The 27,455-nt window shown below is 40.4% G+C and overlaps 1 protein-coding gene across 1 annotated transcript in view; it reads right to left on the bottom strand.

Annotated features, from left to right (window-relative positions):
* Positions 1-27,455, bottom strand: part of kazna (kazrin, periplakin interacting protein a) — a 428,011-nt gene that overhangs the window by 255,039 nt on the left and 145,517 nt on the right. The window contains exon 4 of the mRNA XM_055165615.1: positions 2,454-2,475. Within this exon, the coding sequence (XP_055021590.1) occupies positions 2,454-2,475 (22 nt within the window). The remainder of the gene's footprint in view (positions 1-2,453; positions 2,476-27,455) is intronic.

Genomic DNA, 27,455 nt, shown 5'->3' with positions numbered 1-27,455 from the left:
CGAGAGAAAAAGATAGAGAAGGAGAGAGCAGAGTGATGGATATGTAGAGAGAGAAGAGAGAGAGAGTGACTCATATGAAGAACGAGAGAGAGAAAGAAAGAGAGAGAGACAGAAAGACAGAGAGAGAAAGAGAAGGAGAGAGAGGAGTGACTCATACGAAGACAGGCAGAGAGAGAGAGAGAGAGAGGAGTGACTGATATGTGGAGATGTGAAGAGAGAGAGAGAGAGAGAGAGAAAGGTTAACAGACACAGAAGCAGCAGATGAGCTCAGGGCGAAGTCTCCAAATGCCACTGGTCCAAACGGGGCTAATGGGGCGGAGTGAGAGAGAGAGAGAGAGAGAGAGAGAGAGAGAGAGAGAGAGAGAGAGAGAGAGAGAGAGAGAGAGAGAGAGAGAGAGAGAGAGAGAGAGAGCACAGACCCAGAGAATCCACAAGAGTCCAACTAATGCAGAGGTTTAACTGTGGACATGGTTTATAGAGAGAGAATTATACATAGCTTCTTGGGTTCTTTTTAAAGACAATGCAGTAAAGTGTATTTACCTTGTTGACATGTTTCGGCTGCTGCTGCATCTTCAGAACTGTCACCGGTGTTGGTGGTGACGTGTCGTATATCAGCTGTTGTTACTTCCTGTAGGCGTGGTCAGACCTGATGGACCTGGCAGGCCGCTCAGACTGACCACGCCTCCCGTCGCCCGGTGTCTCTGGAGGAGGGTGTCCCAGGCGTGTGAAAGGAGGAACGCGCCGTCATCACGGTTAACGCTGTCCGTGCCTCGTTTCCTGATTTCATCGTCCTCCTTGATCCAGCGTTTGAACTTGTCGTTTTCCGATCCAATGACCCGAGCCCCGTCCCGATCCAGAATGTGGTTGTTCCTTTTACAGTGTCTGATATGGCGGATTTTAAGTTTTCCTGTTCTGCTTTGTCTTCTTGTGTTCTGGTGAGTCTCCCTGACGTTTCCTTCTCGCATTCCTTTTGGTGTTCCTTTTTTCGGATGTGAAATGCCCGGCCTGTTTTCCCCTATGTTTGATCAGACCACTGTAAAAGGAACAACCACATTATGGATCGGGACGGGGCTCGGGTCATTGGATCGGAAAACAACAAGTTCAAACGTTGGATCAAGGAGGCCATTGAAATCAGGAAACGAGGCACGGACAGCGTTAACCGTGATGACGGCGCGTTCCTCCTTTCACACGCCTGGGACACCCTCCTCCAGAGACACCGGGCGACGGGAGGCGTGGTCAGTCTGAGCGACCTGCAGGTCCATCAGGATGACCACACCTACAGGAAGTAACAACAGCTGATGTACGACACATCGCAACCAACACCTGTGACAGTTCTGAAGATGCAGCAGCAGCCGAAACATGTCAACAAGGTAAACACACTTTACTGTATTGTCTTTAAAAAGAACCCAAGAAGTTAAAGTATATAAGAAGACAAAATGAACATCTTTTGCTGAATTATACATAGATTTTCACTAAATTCTTTCTCAACAAATATCTGTGACTATTTTAAAAGGTCCTGTGATTCTCTGGTCCACCTTAGCAGCTGCCTCTTATCTTTAGTTTAGTAGTGATTCGGCAATTTCCAGGGCTGAAATGATCCAAACGATTCTAGTGAAGGTGTATGGAGTTTAAAAACGCAGTGGAGCTACTTCCTGTATTACCACATGACATCACAAGGTGGAACAGAGTGAAAGGGAGTGAAGATCTCAGTGTCAATATGCAGAATGTGTGTGTTGAACGTGTGTGAATGAAACGAAACGCAACTCCAGGTCTGTTTGTGATGAGGAAACATTAGAACATTGATCTGAAAATCGCTTGGAAATGCTGCTTTGCCTGGAACATTCCGCAGTACGGCATTAAGCTCATCTTAATTATTCATTACAAGCGCTTTAATTGCTCAAAAAGGCCTTGAGAAACGTCTTCCCAAACTTTTTTTTTTTTCTTTTGTTGTGGATCCTACCTGGACATCTGAGCTTAAACTGACTCATTATATTTTCTGATCAATGTTATAATGTTGTTTTCAATCACAAACAGACCTGGAGTTTTTGGTTTTATTCACTTATGTTTAACACACAAACCCTGGATATTTAAGATGAGTTCTTCTCTCAAACAGAAAATACTCTGTTTCACTTAGTGATGTCATGTGGTAATACAGGAAGTGCTCCACTGCGTTTTTACAAGAACCCCAGAAGTGCGAGTTCGGGCACCAGCCAATCAGCAAAGAGCCATAAGAATTCCCAAGATCGAGGATTTAAAGCCGGAACAAAGAGAATGTTTGGTGAATTTTATCAAGGGGAAAGACGTTTTTGTCCTTCTTCCTACGGGATTTGGGAAAATCTTAATATACCAGTTATCCTCGTATATATATGTAACGACCAAATAGCAGCTACTGGTTAAATTTTAAAAAAGTTGCACCTACCGAATGAATGAATCCTAATGCTGTAAGGTCAGACGGTTTCCACGAAGTGAAACCGGCTGATGAATCAATTTTTGGACACATAGTGGTGTCCAAAAATATTGAACTATCCATATATCGTATTGTTTAATTGTTTAATACTGTGTACTGCTGTATCAATAAAAGAGTATTTTTTGGTGTATTTTACAAAATTATTTTGTTACAGCGCTACAGTTTTGTTGCTTGTTTAGAGGAAGCAAACTCATTTATGCAACACATTTGACATTTTCACTGTTTTGATGATTAAAATGTTTGTGTTTCATATTAACTTTGCACAAGAAGTGGTTTAATAAAGACTTTTAGTATCACAGCCATGATTTAGCCTTTATTTTTTATTGTACCGTATCAAATCGATTTGAAATATATCGTATCAAATCAAAAGTGCACAGTATTGAGGTATGCATCGTATCTGCAACTTCTTAATGATACCCAGCCCTATTAATACAGGAAGTGCTCCACTGTGTTTTTAACCTCCATACACCTTTACTAGAATCATTTGGATGATTTCAGCCCTGGAATCGCTCAAACTATACTGAACTAAAGCTAATAATTTTGACTATTAACTCAATAATTATCAGTTCATGACAGAATAATAATAAAGAGTTACTCAAACATGTGAGAATGAAGCAAAACACAACTCCAGGTCTGTTTTTTGAAGAGGTAACAACATTATAGAGTCAGTTTTGTGTACCTTTAAATGATAAATGACCAATGCGAGTTCCTTCATGCATGATTTAAAAAAAAAAAAAAAATCTTTCACACAGCACTAAAAGAACGACACGTCACATACACTTGACGTCCATTAGCATTTTGATAACGTGTGGAGACTCTTCCGTCACTGTCTGAAGATGGGAATCCTTCCAGATCTAAATCCAGTGTTTTGAGGAGGCTTGAAAATAGACAAGAGGAACAGACGGACCCACGGCGCGCTCACTGTCCAAACTAATGGAGCGAGAAATGGGAGAACGAGCCTCTTATCATGTCCCTAATCAAAAAGAGAGAGAGAGGGGGTGAAAAGAGGAGGAGAAGATGAAGAGATGAGGAGAGGAGGGCAGCTCTGTAATCCGTCTCTGTTTCCAATCACACACCAGAAGCACTTGATACAGTTAATAGGGTTTCTAAGTACTTCCATTTTGAATCAGTCAGCTCATAAAACTGTTGTGGTGTCATGCGTAATGCAGTGGTTTACAGAAATTGTGCCACTGGAAAGCTTTTCTGTACACGTGTTCAAATCTGTTCACATCAAAATCAGTTCCTCATCTCCTGGGGTTTTAATATTATTCACTTTTAATGTAATTGACTTCATACAGTTCAGCAGTGCATAAGTAAACTCTTTTAAAATTTTGTTTACATGGAAAAAATATGCTTAATCTCATATGAAATGTAATGCCTGAAAGTTCTGTTTTCGACCGATTTGAGGTACAATGAAGAACTTAAGTCATCGCAGCTGTTATCCTCCAGATCAGGGGTCAGGGATCAGTACGGGGCCATGGGTCGTTTGGTACCGAGCCGCGAAAGAGCGTACCCCCCCCCCCATACCTCGCGTGGACCGTCCCTCCTCACGTACGCCGCATGGACCATCTGACTGTTCCTCCTTACGTACGCCGCGTGGGCCATCTGATCGTCCCCCCTCCCATATGCAGTGTGGACCACCTGACAATGCCCCCCTTCTGTACGCTGCGTGGATCATGTGACCGTCCCCTCCTCGCATATGCCGTGTGGACTACCTGACCGTCCCTCCTCCCGTATGTCGCGTGGACCATCTGATCGTGCCTCCTCCCATACGCCGCGTGGACCATCTGACCGTCCCTCCTCCCGTACGCCGTGTGGACCACCTGACCGTCCCTCCTCCCGTACGCCGCGTGGACCATCTGACCGTCCCTCCTCCCGTACGCCGTATGGACCATCTGACAGTTCCTCCTCCTCGTACGCCGCGTGGATCATAAGACAGTTCCTCCTCCCGTACGCCGCGTGGACCATCTGACCGTCCCTCCTCGAGTACGCCGCATGGACCATCTGACCGTCCCCCCTCCCATACGCCTTGTGGACCACCTGACCATCCCTCCTCCCGTACGCTGAGTGGACCACCTGACCATCCCTCCTCCCGTACGCTGAGTGGACCACCTGACCATCCCTCCTCCCGTACGCTGAGTGGACCACCTGACCATCCCTCCTCCCGTACGCTGAGTGGACCACCTGACCATCCCTCCTCCCGTACGCTGTGGACCACCTGACCATCCCTCCTCCCGTATGTTGAGTGGACCACCTGACCATCCCTCCTCCCGTATGTCGCGTGGACCATCTGACCGTCCCTCCTCCCGTACACCGTATGGACCATCTGACTGTCCCTCCTCCTGTACGCTGCGCGGACCGACCCTCCTCCCGTACACCACATGGAATGTCCTCCTCTCCCATATGTCGCCACGCCTCTAAACCAGAACTAAACCAGGTCTAAACCAGGTCTAAAACAGTTCTAAAAACATGAGTAAAACAGGGTCTAAAACAGATCTAAAACAGGACTAGAACAGGATTTAGCCAGGACTTAACTACCGCTCACCTCCTCCCATACACTTCCCCCCCAAACCCTTCCGGTAAGTGAAATATTGTTGGATATAAAACCTGTTTGTGGGGACCACTGCTTTAGATAGAAAGGTCATCTTGGGATTAAACTGAAGCTTATAAACTTGGGGAGTTTTTCATGTACATTTAAGGCAGTGATATATGCATATAAAATGCTTGAAAATGATCACTTTTGAAGACAATTTGTCAAGCGGACAGACATTTTTTTGTCTTTTGAGGTATGTAGAGGGTGATATTTGACAGTAGAAAGCCAGCAAGCCCCATATTTTTCTGCTACTTTCCCCTGTGTGCCAGAATACACCATGCAAAATGTTAGGCTTATGTGACCATTTATGCAGTTGCAGGACCTTAATATTTACAGTTACATAATTTCACCAATAGCTTCTCCAAAAAAGAGTGTTTTTTGGGCCCTGAGACCAAACGGGGCTGAGTTGGAGTTGGTCCCTATCAACTTGTGATGACCCAAAATATAAGATAACAGGAAATAATCATGAAAAAGAGGTAGCAAAAAACATCCTGAAGTGTGGACCTGGCTCTCTGGGGCCTATCAGGAAATCCATTCTCTGCATAGTGTGACCAGAGCCAGTTCCAATTTTGAGCCCTGTGTCCCCAGTCCCAGCGGATTTATACAAAACCACTGATTTGTCCCAGTTTTATACAAGAAATGTCCCAGGTGTCCTTATTTTGTACCAATTTGATCTAAACCAGTACTAAAACATGACTCTCACAGTTTTTGACAGTAGAGAGGAGCGTAAATTGTCATTTGTTTTGCCAAAATACAGAAAACCGTGTTTGCGAATGACCTTAAAGCAAAAAGTGCAGCGTCAAAAGTCCCTCAGATCACGACTGACACGAGAATGCACAATGATACGCGCTCTTTTCACAGTTTTATTTATACCAGCCTTCCTAACCGAGTGTGTCCCACTTTTGAATTTTGAAAACCTGTCACATACAGGACTATGAGTGCAAAACCTGTCAAAACGCAATAAATAAAAACTCAGCACAGGAGGATCTCAAGAAGTCCATGAATCTAACCCAAGATCTTCTCACGATCAGGAGACAGAGTTTACAATTTTGTCACCATGACTCAAAAATATCCATGAACGTTAGGGTTAGAGCCATTTAAAATCTCCATTAAAATTTGTACAAAGACATTTGCAAGTATTTTAAACAAAGATTTTTCAAGCTACCCGATATGGAAAGATCCTATATTGACAAAAAATTACACACCGTTTGGGTCATGTTATAATGTTGTTACCTCCTCAAAAACAGATTTGTATATGGAGTTGTTACAAGATCTTTGGAAATATGTGCAGCATGAACACTTGTAACAATGCATTAGTGCTGTATGACACTGATCCAACAGTCTCAAAATGTTGGACCAAACCTTGTTGTGATGTCATGAAGTGATGATGTTTAAACTTGAGCATGTGTGTGTGTGTAGAGTGTGTGCAATGTGTGTGTGTGTGTGTGTGTGTCTGTGTGTGTGTGCTGTGTGTGTGTATGTGTGTGTGTGTGTGTGTGTGTGTATGTGTGTGTGTGTGTGTGTGTGTGTGTGTGTGTGTGTGTGTGTCGTGTGTGTGTGTGTGTATGTGTGTGTGCTGTGTCTGTGTGTGTGTGTGTGTGTCTGTGTGTTATGTGTGTGTGTGTTGCTGTGTGTGTGTGTGTGTGATGTGTGTGTGTGTGTATGTGTGTGTGTGTATGTGTGTGTGTGTGTGTGCTGTGTGTGTGTCTGTGTATGTGTGTGTGTGTGTGTGTATGTGTGTGTGTGTGTGCTGTGTGTATGTTGGTGTGTGTGTGTGTGTGTGTGCTTGAATGTATGTGTGTGTGTGTTCAATGTTGTCTATGTGAAGATGTATGAAGTAGAGCCCTCCACCCAACGCAAAACAGTGCAAGAGTGAGCGGGTGGGATGATAAAATATACAAAATATAAAATACAGTTGTCCCTCACTATAACGTGGTTCATCTTTCGCGGCCTCGCTGTTTCGCAGATTTGTATGAACGCGCATTGTGTTCCTCCACCCAGCTAAGGCTCTGTAGACCACTGTCAATCAATCTCCTCCGTGCCGTGTCTCCTGTACAGTACAGAATGCGTTCAGTTTGACAAATCTACATAAATGTTCGATCTCTAGCAGTTGTGATTGTGAAGTGTGCAGTATGTTGACAATGTGGTCGACGAAACGTCATCATTGTTGTATATGGAATTTTCTGTTAAACAACAGAAAATTCCATATACAACAGTCAGTGTTGGGGAGTAACAGATTACATGTACCGGAGTTATGTAATCAGAGTACAAATTATGAGTAACTGTATTCAGTTACAGTTACTGTTTCAGTGAGTGGTAATTGGATTACAGTTACTTTGTTGAAATAAATGGATTACACGGCGGTAGTTTCCTGTTTTCACATTATGGGCTAAACCAGGAGTAAAACCATGTCTAAACCAGGTTCTGAAACCAGTTAAACAGAAAAATTCAGGACTAAACCAGGACTAAACCAGGACTAAAACCAGGACTAAAACCAGGACTAAACCAGGCCTAAACTAGGACTAAACCAGGTCTAAAACCAGGACTGAACTAGGACTAAAACCAGGTCTAAACCATATGACACTTAACAGTAGGTGGACATAATTGAACGCAGCAGGGATCTCATATATAAAGCATTTCTCTATCAATAATATTTTTTATATGTTTAAGGAAAGACTGGACTTTTTATTTTCTTTTAGCAGACAAAACATCTTATGTTCAGATTTCCTCGTCTTTGCTTCTCTACAGTAAACCTGTTCATGGAGACTTGGGCTCAACACACAATTTGAAGAGAACAAACAAGAATGTTCAGGATGTGGTTGGTACATTCATGTAGTTTTAAAAAGCATGACAATATCAAGTAATCCAAAGCATTCAGATTACCTTACTCACTTTAAGTAATTTAATGGATTATGTTACAAACTACATTTTGGGGTATGTAATCTGTAATCTGTAGGGGAATAAATTTTAAAATTAACCTTCCCAACACTGACAACAACACTAGGACACTAGGAAAAAAAACATTTCTAGTATAATTCACTTCAGCTCCACAAACCCATCTCATCCAAATCTGCTTTCTTTTGTTTTAATTCCAAACACTGTCAGATTCTCTCCGCTGTCAGAGCCACGCTGCCTGACTCGAGCCCACATCATGTGCTTAAAGATTAAAGCCACCCTTCACTCACGCTAGCTCCAATCTGTCCACGAGACTCTCACGGCCAAACGATCGCACCAGCGTCCCGCCCCCCGGACTCAATCAAACGCACGGTTCCAAACATTAGCGCGGTGTTGGAGGCTCACTGCCGCGCTCGCCTGCTGACAGTGTACGGGCAGGAGGACTTGGGTGATCAGAGTTTCAAAATACAAAACTGAGACACACGCGGGTTGGGACGGTTGGTATAAATAAAACTGTGAAAAGGGCGTGTAACATTGTGCATTCTCGTGTCAGTCATAGGGTTACCAGAGTTTCAAACTGGTGATGGAGGGGGCGCCATTCGGAGGTGTGAGGTCACGGTCGTCTCCGTAATTAATCTGGGTAGAGGTAGCTCATTTCGACAGGCCTATATCGTCTATCAAATAAGGCTCCCACTATATAAGAGAAAGAAATGACTGGAAACGCTGAAATCTTTATGTTAAATATTAAGGAATGTAACGATATCCAAATCTCTCAGTACGATATTTGTTGTGATACTTTGGAGAGGCCGATATAATTGTAGATTATATCGCTTTTATGCTTTCAAAACGCCCTGACAAGATTTTAGGGTAAATTATTTCCATCATAAGCCCAAGAATTCAAGTAAAAACATATTACTTCATGTCTGCGCTGAAATGAATCATGGGATATGTAGTTCCCGATTTTTATTAGCTATTTAAGCAAAGGATATTGTAATTCGATATATTGTGAGACTTTTGACGATACAATATCACGATATTTCGGTTATTGTTACATCCCTATTAAATAGTAATAGAATATCATAGGCAACAGTGTAAATTTCATATTATAATATAGTGATATTTTATTTATACAATGCCTATCTAAACGAAATGACTACGTTTTATACACAAAGAAACAAATAAAATATGATGTAATGAAAATGATAACGATAAAATCAAATATTAAATCCAAACTATTCAATTATTTAACGTAGGTATTCTGCCGCAAATCTAACACGCACATGTCGTTGCTTACTGGTCAAAACATACAATAAAACCAATACACTTTTATAAATATTACTTGTTACTCCACTTCTGCCTCGGGAGCTAAAACTGAAGGGCATTTAATCTGTAACAGCGCCTAAAATTGTGAAAAGAGTGACAATAACGGCTCACTTTGGCTCAGTATATTAGTATAATCTGAGGGATTTCTGTCCATGTATTTTTTGCCTTATGGTCAAGCATGGATTTTCTGTAGTTTAGCTAAACAAATATAAAATAAATAAATATCACATTCCCATCTTTATTGTTGGCGGGTGTCAAATTTTTGTATAAAACTGGGACAAATCAGTGGTTTTGTATAAATCTGCTGGGACAGGGGACACAGGGCTCAAAACTGGGACTGTCCCGGGTAAATCTGAGGAACTTCTATCGCTGCATTTTTTTTTGCTTTATGGTCATTTGCAAACACGCTTTTCTGTATTTTGGCAAAACAAATGACCATTTATGCTCTTCTTTACCGCTGGCAGGGATCAGATTAGTCAGAAATTGTGATAGTCCTGTATAAATCCTGGTTTAGACCTGATGTATTGTGTATCTATGTATGTATGTAGTGTAGTAGTTTAGTTTTAGTTTAGTCCTGGGTTAGAAAAAATTGGTCAAAAATAGGGACACCTGGAATTTTTCTTGTATAAAACTGGGACAAATCACTGGTTTTGGATAAACCTGTTGGGACAGGGGACACATGGCTCAAAACTGAGACTGTCCCGGGTAAATAGGGACATCTGAACACCCTAGTCAAGTCTAAGGGACTTTCTTTTTTGCTTTATGGTCATTTGCAAACACGGTTTTCTGTATTATGGCAAAACAAATGAAAATTTATGCTCTCCTTTACCGTTGGTGAGGATCAGATTAGTCAAACAACTGTGATAGTCCTGTTTTAGTCCTGGTTTAGACCTCACATAGTTCTGGTTTAGTCTTAGTTTAGTCCTACTTTAGACCTGGTTCTGCCTACATTAGGGTGACCAGGTTTTGAAAAAAAAAAATTGTGAATTGAGTGCGTAATGAAGGAGAATTGTTCTGCTCATTCTCGACTAACATGTGAGTCAGTGTAGTCACATTTTCTTTGTGTTTTGGTCATTTTTTTAAGCAGTTTTTTCTGTATTTTACCTAAACAAATGATAATTTATGCTTCTCTTTTACTGTTGGCAAGTATCAGATTGGTCAAAAATAGGGACACCTGGGACATTTCTTGTATAAAACTGGGACAAATCACTGGTTTTGGATAAATCTGTTGGGACAGGGGACACAGCAGTCCCAATAAATAGGGACGTCTGGTCACCCTAAGGAGAACACAGCAACGGAGAGATCATTTCAGCTCTGGAATTGAAGTAAAGTTAAAAGGAGCTGTTAAATTGAAAACTACCACTTGATGCCATCACAAGGTGGAACGGAGCATTTTGAGCTTTGGAGATGTAGACTAGGGTGACCAGACTTGCCTATTTACCCAGAACAGTCCCAGTGTTGAGCCCTGTGTCCCCTGTCCCCGCAGATTTATCCAAAACCAGTGATTTGTCTCAGTTTTTTACAAGAAATGTCCCTATTTTTGACAAATCTGATCCTCGCCAACAGTAAAAAGAGGCATAAATTGTCACTTGTTAATGATAAAACACAGAAAAGCTGCTTAAAAATGACCAAAACACAAAGAAAACGTGACTATACTGACTCACACGTTAGTCATGAATGGCCCGAATGCAGAACAATTACGCACTTGATTCACAATTTTATTATTACCAACCACCACAAAGTTACACAGACAAATAATAAAGGTTTACTCAAATGTGTGTGAATGAAACAAAACACTCCGGGTCTATTTCTGAGTTGGCCTCCCCTCACTCTCTCACGCTAGCTCCAATCTGTTCACCGAGCTTATTTCAAACATTACCGAAGCGTCGGAAGCGAACCGCTGCGCTGCCGTCTGACACGCTAGAACACAGTAGGACACGGCTCGATCCGAGGGGGTTTTTCAGAGTTAATTAGAATTGAGCCACGGAGCAGAGGGGAGACGGAGAGGGGACAGGCAGCGGAGATAGAAATAGATCAAACCCAAAAGTCCTGGAGGAAGCTTTGGGAACAGAGAGAGAGAGATGTCAGGCTAAACGGAGCTGTCTGCTTGGATCACTGATAAAGGGAGGCTGGAGGGTGGAGTGCTAGTCAAGGCTGCGCTAATCAGACGGAAGAGAGGAGTGACCGTGGTGTTGCGAATTACATAGAGTTTGATGTTTTTTTTGAAATATGTTTGAACTGTGAATGTTATAATGTGAAAAAAGGCCATAGGTCACAATTCATTTACCGTAGGAATGGTCTATATTCGAACTTTTTTCACAAATAAACCGCACCAGACTTTAAACGAAACACAACAGTTCGATGGCTCAGTCGGACTTTGTTTGGAGCGTTCACGGTGACTCTCGGCTTTGTTCAATACACGCATCAAGAATCTCGGACTTCCGGTCATTGCGCAATGCACACTGGGAAGGATTTTCCGAAAAAGTGAGCGTCAAAAAGCCGTGTTTGTTTTCCCAGTGGGATGCGTCTATTGACAAAGTCGATCTTTTCAGGTCTTTTGAACCATATCGCTTTTGTTTCTAGTTTTGGGATTCGGACATTGTAATTGTGCGGTTGTTGGATCCTAACAGCGGAAAACGGCTCGAGAAATTTGTTTGCGAACTCCATGAATGCAAAAGAGAATCAGTGTGACTGCAAACCTCCGTTCAAACTGTTGCCCTTCCCAACGGAATTGGAAAATAGTGAAAGGTGAAGGCGATGGGCAGGACTGATCCGCAGGAAGGATGAAAAAGGTTTGACTGCCTAAATCATCCCAAGTTTGCAGAGAACATTTTGTATGTGAAGCGCCATCAAAGCGGGATCCCGTTTGTTAAGCAAGAAGTGCAGAAGACAAACAGTCAGCCAGTTAGTAAACCCACAAGAACAAGAAAGTGCGAGTTTGTGTGAAGGTCCAGGTAGAATCCATGTAGGAGAAAATTCTTCAACTGGACAAAAGTTAGTTTGGTTGAAGACGTTCCGCAGCTCATCCAAGCTGCTTCTTCAGTTCTGTACTGAAGAACTGAAGAACCAGAACTGAAGAAGCAGCTTGGATGAGCTGCGGAACGTCTTCAACCAAACTAACTTTTGTCCAGTTGACAAACTGAATTTTCTCCTACACGAGCAGTTTGTGATCACATTGTGCTCTATGAGAAAAATCCTTTCTCAGCCCAGGGGATTTTTCCGCTGAAGAACCAGTGAGTATCCACTATGTCAACTGGAGGCGGCTACAAGCAGCAACACCCTCCACTTATTTTAATAGATCCAAGCTTTCCACCTCCTTCCAAGTATCTCGCCAAGGGATTTTTGAATTCTATGTATTGTGCTTAATAAATAAAATCTGCTTAATTACCCTTGTAAATATGTCATTTCGATGCCTAACTTGTGCACTAATGAATGGTTAATGGTTTATGTTTAATTTTAGGCATCTAACTGTACCCTGTCTAAAGTTTCCTATGGCTCTTCTACTTTCTCAATGTCTTGCGATCACTAAAATTAGTAGCTCTCTGGCCATTACATTTAATAAAGGAGCTCACCAGAGGAAAAAGGTTGGAGACTCCTGAACTAAATAATATAAAACAATTCATATGTCATAGTCTAATTAACACCTCAGTACAATGTCATTTTTTTTTAACACAACATTACAAAACTTGAAAGTATTTACATAAAAAACAACCTCAAATCCTAACCTTAACCCTAACCTATACACTTTACCAGACACCAGAGCTACAGCAACACACACGGGGACAAACTCTTACACTGTATTTACATCACTGCGCGTATTGACGTTTTGCCGCTAATTATCCTACAGCAGCAGACCAGAGCGGAGACAAAATAAAGACATATATTTCAGATTAGTATTTCATTTGGGGATTAAAAACACGATCGTTAGTCTGTCTTTGAAGCACTCTCATAAAGTAAAACTATATAACCTTTAATAGACAGAGGATTAAAGCAACAGATGATTAAATTAAAGGTGTACTGCGTAACATTTCTGGTGGACGCTTGGTCACGTCACCTGCTTTTTTCCGTGAAGATGTTAACCCTTTACCTAAAATTTTCCACAGAATGCCACTAAACTTAGCTATCTTGCATTTATTCAATTACAGGTGTTTTCACAGCTAAAAATCTTGTATTCTTACTATGAGCAGGGTCACATTTCCACAGATGTGACCTGTAAAAATTCACCTCGTGAGATCTAGAGTGTGAACTGGGTTGAATTTTTCCGACAGAGCAGTGATCGAATCCGACCCAAGCCCGATAGGAGTTAAGATATCTGCGTCTGAACCCCACACAATTAAAATCACACTATTTTCATAACCCTAATAAGGTAGGATATTGTTTGTGTGGCCTCTAACGGACACAGAGACGCAAAATACAAACTCGGGATACAGCGAAAATAATCTCACCTCAACTCTCGTAAAGTGTAGCATCTCATCCACCTTATCCATAGATTTGTTCTCTGCAAATAATGACATCCATTCCACAAAACTGCGCTGTTAATGCAGTTTGAAGCGTTCTTTTAAAGTAAAAAGGCAGGAGTAGTTCCTCATGTGCGTTTGTTTACATCTACACAGCGCACGGATCGAGGTGAAGCTGCATATTCGAGATAGTGACTCTACTTCCTGTGGGCTTTATCACCAATAATTTCTGCTTTAAAAATCATGTATGTAAATACTGCACCACATTTCACAAATAATAGTACCGTATTTTCCGCACTATAGAGCTCTCTGGATTATAAGGCGCACTGTCATTAAATGGTCTATTTTCTAACTTTTTTCACAAATAAACCACACTGGACTTTAAATGAAACACAACAGTTGGATGGGTCAGTGGTTTTGTTTGTTTGTGGCGTTCACGGTGACTCTGGGCTTTGTTCAGTTGTGGCGTGTAGGGAGGGTGCTGTCTGGGACCAACGGATTGTCGGCGTGTTCGCAGTGTCTCAGTTGTTCAGTCGTGTCTAGAAGTGGCACATCGCACTCGCTTTTTCGGTTCGTTCCTCTGTTCCGTTCCTCGTCCGCGTGGAGTGATGAGTGTGGTTGTGTTTTTGGCTGTGCGGTCGCTGTCTGCTCCGTGTGTGTTTGCGTGCGCTGCGGCTTTGTCGTTTACTGGAGTCGTGCTGGGACACCCGAGTGGATTCGTGTACAGGGCGCTCTGGATTGTGGGGCGCTCAGTCGTTTTTTGATGGAGTTGGAGGCTTAAGAGCGTGCCCTGTAGTGCAGAAAATACGGTAACACAGTTTTGACTTGTATCTAAACTACAAGTGCAGTGCTCTGATCTTTTGAACACTTAAGAGTCTCAAAGCAAGAGTTTTTACTGTAGACAGGAAACAGCTGATGCACTGATGTGTCCGAGTCCGACCCGAGCCTGAATATAAGTTCTAAATATTTGTCTGAACCCGTCGGACTTCTGTCAGGTTTCCATGCTCGAGTGAGATCAGTTAAGTCTTCATGAAGATGGATAGGTTTATGTGATACTGTGGAACATTCCTGGCACCTTTAAGAGCCCATATTATGCTATTTTCTGACTGATCTACGTAAAAATGTTGTTACCTCATTAAAAAAATACCTGGAGTTGCGCTTGGTTTTAGATTAATATTATTTTTTTTACCTCATTTGGGCAAATGTTGCATAAAAATTGTCAGTATGGGTAAGTTTATTTACAAAGTTTATTTTACAAAAGTAGCAGAAAACCTTTTTAGTTCTTTTTGCGATGTAATTTAAATGTTGAACAGTTTCTGCAAAAGTCAAATAAATTGACTTTGAAAAAAACAAAACAAACACCCTGAGCATCCTTAAAGGTGCATTGTGTAACTTTTCTGGTGGAGGGTTCGTCAAATGATTTATTGGTTTGTCTGGAAAGTTTCACAGTAAATCTTTTTATCTTCATGGAGACCAAACTAGACTTGAAGTTACAGGTCAGATCTGTGGAGACCCCGCTCACAGTCAGAATGCCTGTTTTTCTAGTGATTTTTGAGCTGTAAAACCACTTGTAATTGAATAAATGTAAGGTAGATCTGTTTAATGTCATACTGCGGAACATTCCAGACAGAGCAGTGACATCTCCATGGAAACAAGCAGGTGACGGACCCCCAACCAAAAATTTACACAGTGCAGCTTTAGCCTAAGTCAAGCCTAAGCGGATCTTCACGGACACAAAACCGAGAGTGAGTCTGTCAGTACATTTTAAAGGGGAAGAGAGAGTTGACGACAGGTGCTACTGCCACCTGTCAGTCTGGACTAAGATTGATAGTCGTCAGGGAGACAGACTTTATTTTATCCTCCGCGGTCGTCCCATCCATCCACACACAGCATGGCATACGCAAAGGAGCAAATCGATCACATCACAGGCTGCAGATCCGCCGTGAGGAGGAGCTACGTATCCCCAGAGTCCCACTGTGAGGAAAGATTTATAACGGGGAAGAGACTAAAGGGCAGACGAACGGAGATGTGGCAGGCATTTTGTGGCATGTGCGTACAAAGACTAGCATGCAAATGGAACAGCACAGTAGCCAGGCTGGTGCCACCAAGTGACTCCGCTCAATTTAATTTCTCTCCAGCGACTAGGTCAGGAATCAAAATACACTAAACGGTTTGTAAGAACCTCGGAAGTTGTAGACCGAGCGAAGAGCTGTGAAGCCATGACGTCAAACTCAAGCGTCTGTCTGGGTCCATTTGTGGAACAGCACAACAGTAAACAAAGCGGTCGAGATGGATGTAGACGAAGACAGACGTTCTGGTTGGCAACAAGTCCTGAGATCGAGGATTTAAAGCTGGAACAAAGAGAATGTTTGGTGAATTTTATCAAGGGGAAAGACGTTATTGCCCTTCTTCCTGCAAGATTTAGAAAAAGCTTATCGACCAAATAGCAGCGATTGGCAGTGTTGGGAAGGTTACTTTTAAAATGTATTCCCCTACAGATTACAGATTACATCCCCCAAAATGTAGTTTGTAACGTAATCCATTAAATTACTTAAAGTGAGTAACGTAATCTGAATATTTTGGATTACGTGATTTGCTGTAGAGAAGCAAAGACTAGGATATCGTAACATAAGAAGTTTTGTCTGATAAAAGACAATGAAAAGCCCAGACTTTACTGAACCATATTAAAATACTATTGATAGAAGACGAGGAGACAGTGTCCGCGCGGCATGGTTTAGTCCTGTTTAATCATGGTTTAGTCCTGTTTTAGACCTGGTTTTAGTCCTGGTTTAGTCCTGTTTAATCATGTTTTAGTCCTGTTTTAGACCTGGTTTTAGTCCTGGTTTAGTCCTGTTTAATCATGTTTTAGTCCTGTTTTAGACCTGGTTTTAGTCCTGGTTTAGTCCTGTTTAATCATGGTTTAGTCCTGTTTAATCATGTTTTAGTCCTGTTTTAGACCTGGTTTTAGTCCTGGTTTAGCCCAAAATGTGAAAACAGGTAAATACCACCATGTAATCCATTTATTTCAACAAAGTAACTGTAATCCAATTACCACTCACTGAAACAGTAACTGTAACAGAATACAGTTACTCATAATTTGTACTCTGATTACATAACTCCGGTACATGTAATCTGTTACTCCCCAACACTGGCGATTGGTTAAATAAAAAACTACCCGCCTACCGTCTAGCGGATGAATCCTAATACTGTGAGGTCAGACAGTTTCTACGATGTGAAACCAGCTGATGAATCAGGCTAGTAGCACCGTTACAAAAGCAAGAAGGGTTAATGGTCGTATATAACAGAACATTGACTCGTGTGAGCCTTAAGTTATAGTGTTATAATTTTGTTACCTCATCAAAAACATACCTGGAGTTCTGTTTTGTTTCATTCACATGTTTGAGTAAACTTTTAGTATTAGTCTACATCTCCAAAGCTCAAAATGCTCTGTCCCACCTTGCGATGTCATTTAGTGGTAGTTTTCAAGTTGACAGCTCCTTTTACCTTTTGTTAAGATAGTAAAGAAAGAAAGAAGCAATTCCATGTCTAAAATCATCCAGATGATTCAAGTGCATGTGTATGGAGTTTAAAAACACAATGGAGCACTTCCTGTATTACCACTAGTTTAATATGGGCCCTTTCACAATACAACTATGCACATGAATAATATAATCCCTGTTTCCTTTACCCTTGACTCCAATGTTTAAACACTTATATCCAGTCTGTATTGATTTTATACCAAATTGCCACCGCCTCCTCTTCTTCTCCTCTTCCTGTAACATCTCGGACAACCCCACCTTCCTCTATTAAAGGTGGATTGTGTAACTTTTCTGTTGGAGGGTCCGCCAAAAGCTTTTCTCCATGGAGATGTTATTGCTTTGTCTGAAATGTTTCACAGTATGTATCATCATCGACCACTCTTGACAGTTAATTAGTAAATTAGTATAGAATTACATTGCAAAAAGTGTTGACTTGAGTTAAGAATAATTGAATCTTGGCTAGAATCTTATTGTACACATAGACTTGACTTTACCATCTACTAATGAAACAAAACTATTAACTTATAACTTATTTTAACTTATAACAACAACCATCTCATTGCATTTAAAATAAAGTTTTCTGTGGAGAGTCCATCAGATGTTTCTCTCTATGGAGATGCTATTGCTTTATCGGAAATGTTTCACAGTGTGGCATTAAACCTTTCTATCTTCATGGAGACTAAACCAGACCAGGTCACAGGTCAGATCTGTGGAGAGCAACCACGCTCAGCAGTGGCGGATTTAGCAATTTGGGGGCCCTAGGTGAACTTGAGTTTGGGGCCCTCACTATAAAACACTTTTTTCTTTTTTTTTTTTAATATACTTATTGTCTGTTTTTCCTCATTGTTCTTGAGACATGCAAATCTCTATTTATTGGAATTAGGGTGGATTGGAAACTTGTCTTATTAGTTCCTCACCTACTAGATAAGCAGAACTGGAAATAGTTTAATTTTTTGCTAGTACAATTACATTTTTGTTTACATCCATTACATATGTTTTTTTTTTTTCATTCTTTTTCATTATTGCTTAAAAGTAAACTACTCACATTTAATGTCATATTGAGAGAAAAATCTAATTGCTCTGAGGATTCAGCCATTAGAGGCAATGAGGGCAATTGGTTGGAGGCCCCTCCAGGTTTGGGGCCCTCAGCAACCTTTTACTTTTGCCTAATGGTAGCACTGCCTCTGCTGCTCACAGTCAGAATATCTGTTTTTCTAGGTATTTTTGAGCTGTAAAACCACCTCCAATTGCGTAAATGTAAGGTGGAACTGTTTAATGTCATACTGTGGAACATTCCAGGTAGAGTAATGACGAGTAATGTATCCATAGAAACAAGCGGATGATGGACCCTCAACCAAAAAACCTTACATAGTAAAGTCCTGTAAAATACCTTTAAAGTCAGTCTTATGAACGAAACTTAACACAAACCATGAATCTGATCTGCGTCTCATTTCTCTTTCCTCGCTTCCTTCTCCTCGATTCTGAAGAAAACGTGTGAGGAAGTCCCGCCCACAGAGGAGAGGCAACGAAGAAACAGGATCTAAACTCCTCACCGAGACCAATAGCGTTTGATTCTTTTCTCCGATGCCTGCCTCCTGGAGCCCGCCTCATGTTTACTCCTTCCTTCCGTGGTTTTCTTCGGGACGCCGCTTAATATGACACCTTTGACTGACAGCTGAAAAATGGAGAATCGAGGAGAAGGAATGGAGAAAAGAGAAATGAGACGCGGCCACAGAGAAGCGGGGGAGGAGGAGGAGGAGCTCAAGGTAAGCTGTGGGCCTTGTACCTCCTGACAGCGAGCAGGGGTGCTATTGTGCTTTATGGACTGCAGTAAAATCAATACGACGGCACTCACAGCCACATCACTCGAGCCACGCACAGCTCCCGAAAACATGCATCAGGCTGGGCACAAAGCCAGTGACAAGACAAGGCTAAGGTGACCAGTTTGTGAGCAAATAAAGTCTGAAAATCTGTTATTGACGACGCTCCCGGGTGTGTTGTGAAGTAGAAATTGTTTTTTTTTTATACTTGAAATGTCGAAAGAGGACACACTGGCACTGCAGTTTACAATAAATTATAGAATGGATTAAAATATTTTCATTTTGGAGATACTTATTGCACTTTGGGTGAATGATTTTGCATTTAAATATTTATTTATTTATTTGTTTTTTTAAAGTGAGACCTAGTCAATGTAGCAGCCATCACAATTAGCCATCAAAAAGTCTTGTGAGTTGCGTGGTCCTCTGTATCTTTTATTTATTTTATTTTATTAATTGTTTTATCATTTTCAGCTTTTTATTTATTGTTTTAATTATGATTTACTGTCTTTTATTGTATTAATTTGTCTGCGCAGCACTTTGAGATTTTACTGTTTTCTATCCAATACACTTTATTTCTATAAACATGACAGTTTCCAAAGTATCACATTATAAAACCATTTGCATCTCTCCAGTAAAAACATACACATGTTTTGGTCACTGCACTTTTTACAATTTTCTTGGACTTATCAAGTGACACCATGGATTCCAATTTAAGATCTTTCTGTAAATGGTTATAATCCAGCTCTTTATGTAAATGGGGAAGTGGCTTTTCCCTATATTAAAGACCTACTGTGTAATATTTCAGCAAAAATTATCACAATATAATACCTTGAAAAAGTAAGTAAAGAAAAAGTAAGTAAGTTTTTATTTATAGAGCGCTTTTCACAGACATTTGTCACAGAGACGCTTTACAGAGCATTATTCAGTCACACCCCACCGTCTCACACACACACACACACACACACACCACTTTCATATTAGGCAATGTGTGTGAAAAGCCTTGCCTGAAGGACACAACAACAGTTTTTGTGACTAGTGCTCCACTGTGGCACCTGATTTTCCCAGAGGTCTCACATCCAAGCACTAACCAGGCCCGGCCTTGCTGAGCTTCTGAGATCTGACGAGATCAGGCTTTGACAAACCGGTATGGAAAAACATTCATCCTTACTGTTGGGGCTTGCCTCTCCATAGTCCTGACTCGTAACTTCAGCATGCCACCTGCTGGTTTTCACTGAAATCTCATTTCTTACCAAAAATGTTCCACAGTATGACATAAAACATATTTATCTCCATGGAGAATGATAAAAAGTTTGGTTTTAACTTTAAATCGTCAGGGATTCATGAGGTTGACACCATCTGAAATGTGACGCAGTGGCACCATACTAGTATATTTATATTATAATATTGTTAGAATCCCTTAGAAAACAAAAAGCAAATACCAAACAGGCCAACTAACTTAAGAATAACTCAAATCAAATCATTATTTTTTTAACCCGGGAGCTTTACTAGAAATTTTATAAAAGTTAAAATAGTCTAATTCTGGCATAATAATTAGTGCTGTCAAGTGATTAAAAAAATTTAGAGATTCATTAATTATGATCTGTAATTAATTAATCTAATTAATCTTTTTTTTTAATCTCACCTAAAAATTGCTGAGAAAAGCTTCAACTTGAGGTATTTTCATTTGAATTCATTATTACAGTATTTTCATACTCTCATTAATGTTTTTATAGAAGTATCATCATTATTACTATTACTAATCTGCATAAATAAACTCAACTTTACAACATATGAACCATCACCACTCTAGAGACACATCAGCCTGTTTGACATTAGAATATGTTTAACGCAGATTTGTGCAACTCTCACAGAAACGAAACTTAAAACCGCATGGCTAATTTACATAAACTAAGCGAAGAAAAAAAAAAAAAAAAGGTCTTGTGCACTGATGTGGTTCTGCTTCTGTTGGACTAAAGGACACGACTCAGTGGAATATGAGTGTTCTCTCTGTGACAGAGGATGTTGATGGTGAAGATGTTCTGTGTCACGATGTTTTCAGATCAGACATGTGCAGGTTTATTGCAAATGCGGGAAAGAACAGGAATGAAAATTACAATTCTTTGCAGGAGCGAGTAGAGCAGGACTGCACAGTGCGGGACTGTGTCCTAACAACACATAAAAACAGATTTTATAACTCGCATACAGAAACAGTGAAGTTAGAGATTCAAAATAAGATTAACGCGATTAAAAAACATAACGCGCTAAATATGACTGTAATTAATTAATCACAATTAACGAGATAATTTGACACCCCTAATAATAATAACAATAATATATCACCTTATTCTTTATTATTACATTGTATTTCATTATATAATTTATTTTGAGGAGATTAATGAACACAAGAAGTGCACAAACATGTATCTAAGGTCTGTCACCTGCTTGTCTCCATGGAGATGCCGTCGCTTTACCTGTAATGTTCCATGATATGACATTAAACATTTCCATCTTGCAGTTATTCATTACGGGTGCATCTATTACTCAAAAATACAGTAATTCTCTCTGTGAATAGGGTCACCTCTCCACAGATCTGACCTGTCACGTGGCCTACAGTCGTCTCTCTTGTGATAGGCAGGTTTAATCTCTACTGTGCAGTAACATCACCACGGAGACAAGCAGGTGACGGACCCTCCACCAGAAAAGCTGAAGTTGCGCAAAGCATCTTTAAAGTACATTTTACATATATTTTCTTATTTATATTATAGTCCCACTGCGGGGAGAACTCCGGCTAAACTCTGGGTGAACTCGTGCTCTGATGGACAGGACAGAGGGGGCAGTCAGTCCGTCTCGTGTGCAGAGACTGTGTGTGGAGCGGTATAAGACAGAGCCCATGGCGGCACCTGAGCCGTGTGCCTCCAGCTGCAGATAAGCACACACACAAACACACACTCTTTTAAATGGGCTTCTCTGCTGTTAGGAGCGGGTCAATACAAGGAGCAGTTACTCTCTGGCCAAAAAATGTCTGCTTATCTGGTCAGTAAAAGGTGAGAGCGGCTTGTATTATCTCTCACTCTTATATAGCGCTACACAATTTTTCTAATACTGGCGAGCGAGGTGGTATTGAATGGAAGGAGCGAGCAGCTGGTCTCAAAGAAAACCGCATCGTAACTCAGACATTGTATTATTAGTTCAGGGATAAAATCAATTGAGTCACCGGCTTTGGACAAGAATGCAGAGTTTTATTATACAGTATATTTTCTGTAAAAGTGTGTACTACAATAACCATAAATAACTTCTACTGGGTTCTACAAATCAAATCTTTAACATAGACTGTGTAAAGAAGTGGACTAAGCGAGTGTGACCTCATTTGGGGTGTGCAAAAATATTGAAATATCGATATATCGCATCGTTTAAAGTGATACAGTATCAATATCATGGGCTGCTGTATCGATATATCAATATAGTATTTTTTGGGATATTTTACTAAATTACTTTGTTATAGCGCTACAGTTTTGTTGCTTGTTTAGAGGAAGGAACAGTGTTTATGCGACACATTTCACATATTTTTTGATGATTAAAATGTTTGTGTTTCATATTAACTTTGCACAAGAAATGGTTTAACAATGACTTTTTGTATCACAGCCATGATTTAGCCTTTATCTTTTATTGAACTGTATCGAATCGATTTGAAACATATCATATCAAATCGAAAGCTCACTGCATCGAGATATGTATCGTATCGTAGCCTATGTATCAAGATATGCATCATAGCATGGTCTATGTACTGAGATATGTATCGTATCATGGCCTATGTATCCAGCTATGTATCGTACTGTGGCCTGTGTATCAAGATATGTATCGTACTGTGGCCTATGTATCAAGATATGTATCATAGCAAGGCCTATGTACTGACATATGTATTGTTTCATGGCCTATGAATTGAGATATGTATCGTATCATGGCCTATGTATCGAGATATGTATCGTATTGTGGCCTATGTATCGAGATATGTATCGTATCGTGGCCTATGTATCGAGATATGTATCGTATCGTGGCCTATGTATCGAGATATGTATCGTATTGTGGCCTATGTATCAAGATATGTATCGTATCGTGGCCTATGTATCGTATCACGGCCTATGTATCGAGATATGTATCGTATTGTGGCCTATGTATCGAGATATGTATCGTATCGTGGCCTATGTATCGAGATATGTATCGTATGTATCGTGGCCTATGTATCGAGATATGTATCGTATCGTATGGCCTATGTATCGAGATATGTATCGTATGTATGTATCGGCCTATGTATCGAAGTATATGTATGTATCGTATCGTATGGCCTATGTATCGTATCATCGGCCTATGTATCGAGATATGTATCGTATTGTGGCCTATGTATCGAGATATGTATTGTATCGTGGCCTATGTATGGAGATATGTATCGTTTGGTTCCAGTCAGGTTAGCCGTTATAAGGGTGAATTTGGAGCCAGTTCCATATTAGGAATATAAACTTATTAACAAAATAGTGAAATAAAAACAGCAGGATCATGTAGAGTTAATATGAATATTTTAAGACCAAAATGACAAAGCTCACAACAGCAGTTACAGAGAGAGAGCTGACAATTTTTCAATGTAAAGTCAATTGGAGGCAGTGTCGATGGAGCCGGAAGAGCGCCCATGCTCACTTCCTGTCTGGAACACGTCGACAAGTGGGTTATAAACAGTCTGTGGGTGAAACGTCATGACGAATACTTGAATCAGATCTGTGGAAGCATCGCAACAGTGGAACAAGCCAAAAAATCTAACTTTTATTAAGACATCTTTTCCTCCACAAATGCACAAAGCTTTTTCAAAGTTTTTCCCAATTATGAAAAAACAACTCGCTCACCCTTAACTAATTTATTTCTCAAATTTCTTAAAACATTAATTATTCAGTCCATCAATATAACCTCAAACATATCAAATATTCAAAAGTCGTAACAGAAGTGTTTAGTATAGAGGTTTTTTTTAGGTGCATTGTGTAGCTTGGTGCAGCTTGAGATGTTATTGCATTGTCTGAAATGTTTCACAGTGTGGCATTAAACAAAAATTTTAATCCAGACCAAACCAGACCAAGTTACGGCTTAGATCTGTGGCGAGGCGACCCCGCTCACAGCTAGAATGCTGTATTTCTAGGTATGTTTGAGCCATAAAACAACCTGTAATTCAATAAAAATAAAGTAGAGCTGTTTAATGTCACACTGTGGAACATTCCAGGCAGAGCAATGACATCTCCATGGAAACAAATGAAACAGAAAACGCACCCCAAGGTTTTTGTAGAGCTTCAAATGCAAGAAAACGGCTATTTAAAAGTGAAAAAAAAGCATGAAGTCCAAACGCTTTTTTATTTTTAAATTATGTTTCAGCAAAAAAGCCTTTGTCAGATCTTTTTTTTTTTTTTTGCTTTGGACCACAGTATACTAATCCATGGAAACAAGGAGATGAAAAACAACAAGCAGAAGTTACGCAGTGCACCTTTAAGCAGTAATTTGATACACTAACTCCTGCTCGGTAGCGTGGCACATACAGTAGTCCACAGACCACAATCAATAGCCCACTGTACTCACCTGGGGTTAATGGCTTGTTACTTTAATGGACTTCTCAATGGGAATGACAAGACAAAATGGCTGACAGTAATTCTTGGTTTCTCTGGGAGCCAAGGGTCACGCAGGTCTGCAGCTAACAAGCTCCTCTGAGACTCACAGTTAGCTTTGGCACCACTTTTTATGGATACTTTTTACTATATAGTCTACGGGGACTGCTGTTTGTAAAATATCTTAATTATGCGAGCGGAGCGTGTCCCTGTAGGGCTTCCGTAGACAGAACAGAGAAAGAAAAGGATACTTCGGCTGAACAACTATTAGCGGTGTACTGTATGGCAGTATTAGTGGACATAATCCTTCACTGAGGAATTTTTGCATTCAGCCATTAAATGTGGCTCAAAGGGAAAATGCTGGTTCAGAAAGAAAAAGTATAGACCTGGTACTGCATCTTTAAAGAGCCAATATTACTCAGTATCTCTGTTTTCAAATGCATTTCCTCACATCACAGAACAGACCTGGAGTTGTGTTTTGTTTTATTCACACATGTTTAACACACAAACCAACATATTTCTAAGTTTTTTTACAGAACGAAAAACACTCAACTTGCTGATCTCTACAGAACTAAAGGTAAAAGGAGATGTTAACTTGAAAACTATCACTTCATGACATCAGAAGGTGGAACAGAGCACTTGGACCTTTGGAGATGTAGACAGATTAATAATAAAGGATTACTTAAAGGTTGTATAGAGGATTTTTTAAGGGAAGAGAAATACAGCGACACTCCTTTTTCAAATGTTGTGCATGTGTGAAACCACCTTCCTGTTCCACAGCTCCCTCAGTAGAAACATCTCCTCCCACCTCCTTACTCTAGAAAGTGCATGTTCAGAATTACTGTTGAAGTGACCTGTCTAGAAATAATTTTGCGACCGACGCGTCAGTTTTTAGACCCTTTGTCTGTTTCGTTCACGCAATCGCTGGAAAGAATCTCCAAGAATCACCTCAGTTTGGCTTTTCTCCTTTTCTCCTTCTCTTCTTCTTTCAGCGACCTCAAAAACTGACTTTCTTTTGCGGTGAACTGGTCGTGGATTCTTGTCCTCCATCGCAACAAACTTTGTGTGAACTGTGAGGAAGCTACAGTTAGAAAAATCCTCTAAGAACCGCTGCATAAACCACATAATCCCAGCGCGCCAGCGAGTCAGTTACACTAGAAACATAGAGAGTTTGATTGACAACCTAATAGCCAATAGAAAATGAGGTAGCCTTGTTATCTATTGGCTGATGTTTATCTGGCCTCACTACGTCCACAGATGATAGATTTTCATTTTTTTTGGTCATCATAATTACAAAGCTGCTGCGTCTCTGTAATGATATTTTAAACTTTCATTGACAATAAAAAAAAAAAAACTCTAAAAATCCTCCATACAACCTTTAAACAAGAAGCTTAGCAGGGCCGGGCCTGATCAGTACTTGGATGGGAGACCGCTAGGAACTCCAGGTGCCACAGTGAGGCGCCAGTGGTAAAAAAATATATAAATATTGTTGTGTCCTGAGGCAAGTGGTGTGTGTGTGACTGATGGTGGTGGTCTGAGGGGCCGATGGCGCAGATGGACAGTCTCGCTTCTGTCAGTCTGTCCCAGGGCAACTGTGGCTGCAGTAGTAGCTTATCATCACTGAGTGTCGAGTGAATGAATAATAAAACTGTGGGTATCTTGAAAGGCGCTATATAAATGTAACGATTAATTAATGCATGAATGAAACAAAACAAAACTTTAAACTGCAAAAAAGCTTGGTCATAATTTAAGATATAAACCAGGAGTGTCAAACTCAAATTCACAGAGGCCAAAATAAAAAACTGGAACTTTAGTTTGTGAACTGGGCCAAACTAAATATTTACTGAAAAATTTCAACAACATCTGCATGTTTTCTTCTCTTCTTTCGAGATATGTAATGTTAAATGTTTTCTAATTAAAATAAATGTTTAACCATAGTTTTGCTTACACACTGAATCCAGAACAAGCATAATATAAAATAATAAATAACATTTTAAATAAATGATGTCTCTATAGTCGATCTGTAGCCCGCTCTAATACATATTTGATACGATCACGCGGGCCAAATATAATTATATCGAGGGCCAAATTTGTCCCCCGGGCCTGAGTTTGACATGTCTGCTATTAACATTTAAATCTATCAGAAAATGACTTAAAACTAGTGAAATTATCTGTCCAATATAATAATATAATATAATTTTACTTGACAAGTTATCTTAAAATAAACTTAAACGATCTCAGAAATAGTAAGTAGATAATAAATCTGAAAACAAGACGAATAACCTGATATAAGTTTTAAAATCTTGGTCCGATCAGAGAAATTTGCAGTGCATAGATAGATCAGAAAATAGTGTAATATGGGCCCTTTAATAGTGGTTAAAAAAGAAAAATGGCAGTGATATAATTTGGTTTATCTCCCCGTCTAACCCAGTGTGTATCTTATTGTGCAGACCCGCGGCCTCTTCTATTGATAACGGATCTGCTGCAGTGCGCTGATAAAGAGTCAATGGCTACTACAACACATCTAACACATCTAACACTTCCTAACGACCAAACATGGACATCCTCATGCGTCCGAAGGTCAGGAAGTCCATTTAAGGGCGACGTCGGTTCAATAGGAGTTAAATGAAGCTCTCTAAACATCGACCCCAAAGTAACACAACAGGCAACAAGCCAATCCGATCCACAACACTGGCTCAGCTCCAACCACAGTCTTCGACACACG

Source organism: Boleophthalmus pectinirostris, unplaced genomic scaffold (assembly GCF_026225935.1).
Source record: "Boleophthalmus pectinirostris isolate CB_2022bp ecotype Guang Dong unplaced genomic scaffold, ASM2622593v1 HiC_scaffold_8, whole genome shotgun sequence".
Taxonomy (NCBI): domain Eukaryota; kingdom Metazoa; phylum Chordata; class Actinopteri; order Gobiiformes; family Gobiidae; genus Boleophthalmus; species Boleophthalmus pectinirostris.
This window is presented reverse-complemented; position numbering and strand designations above follow the sequence as displayed.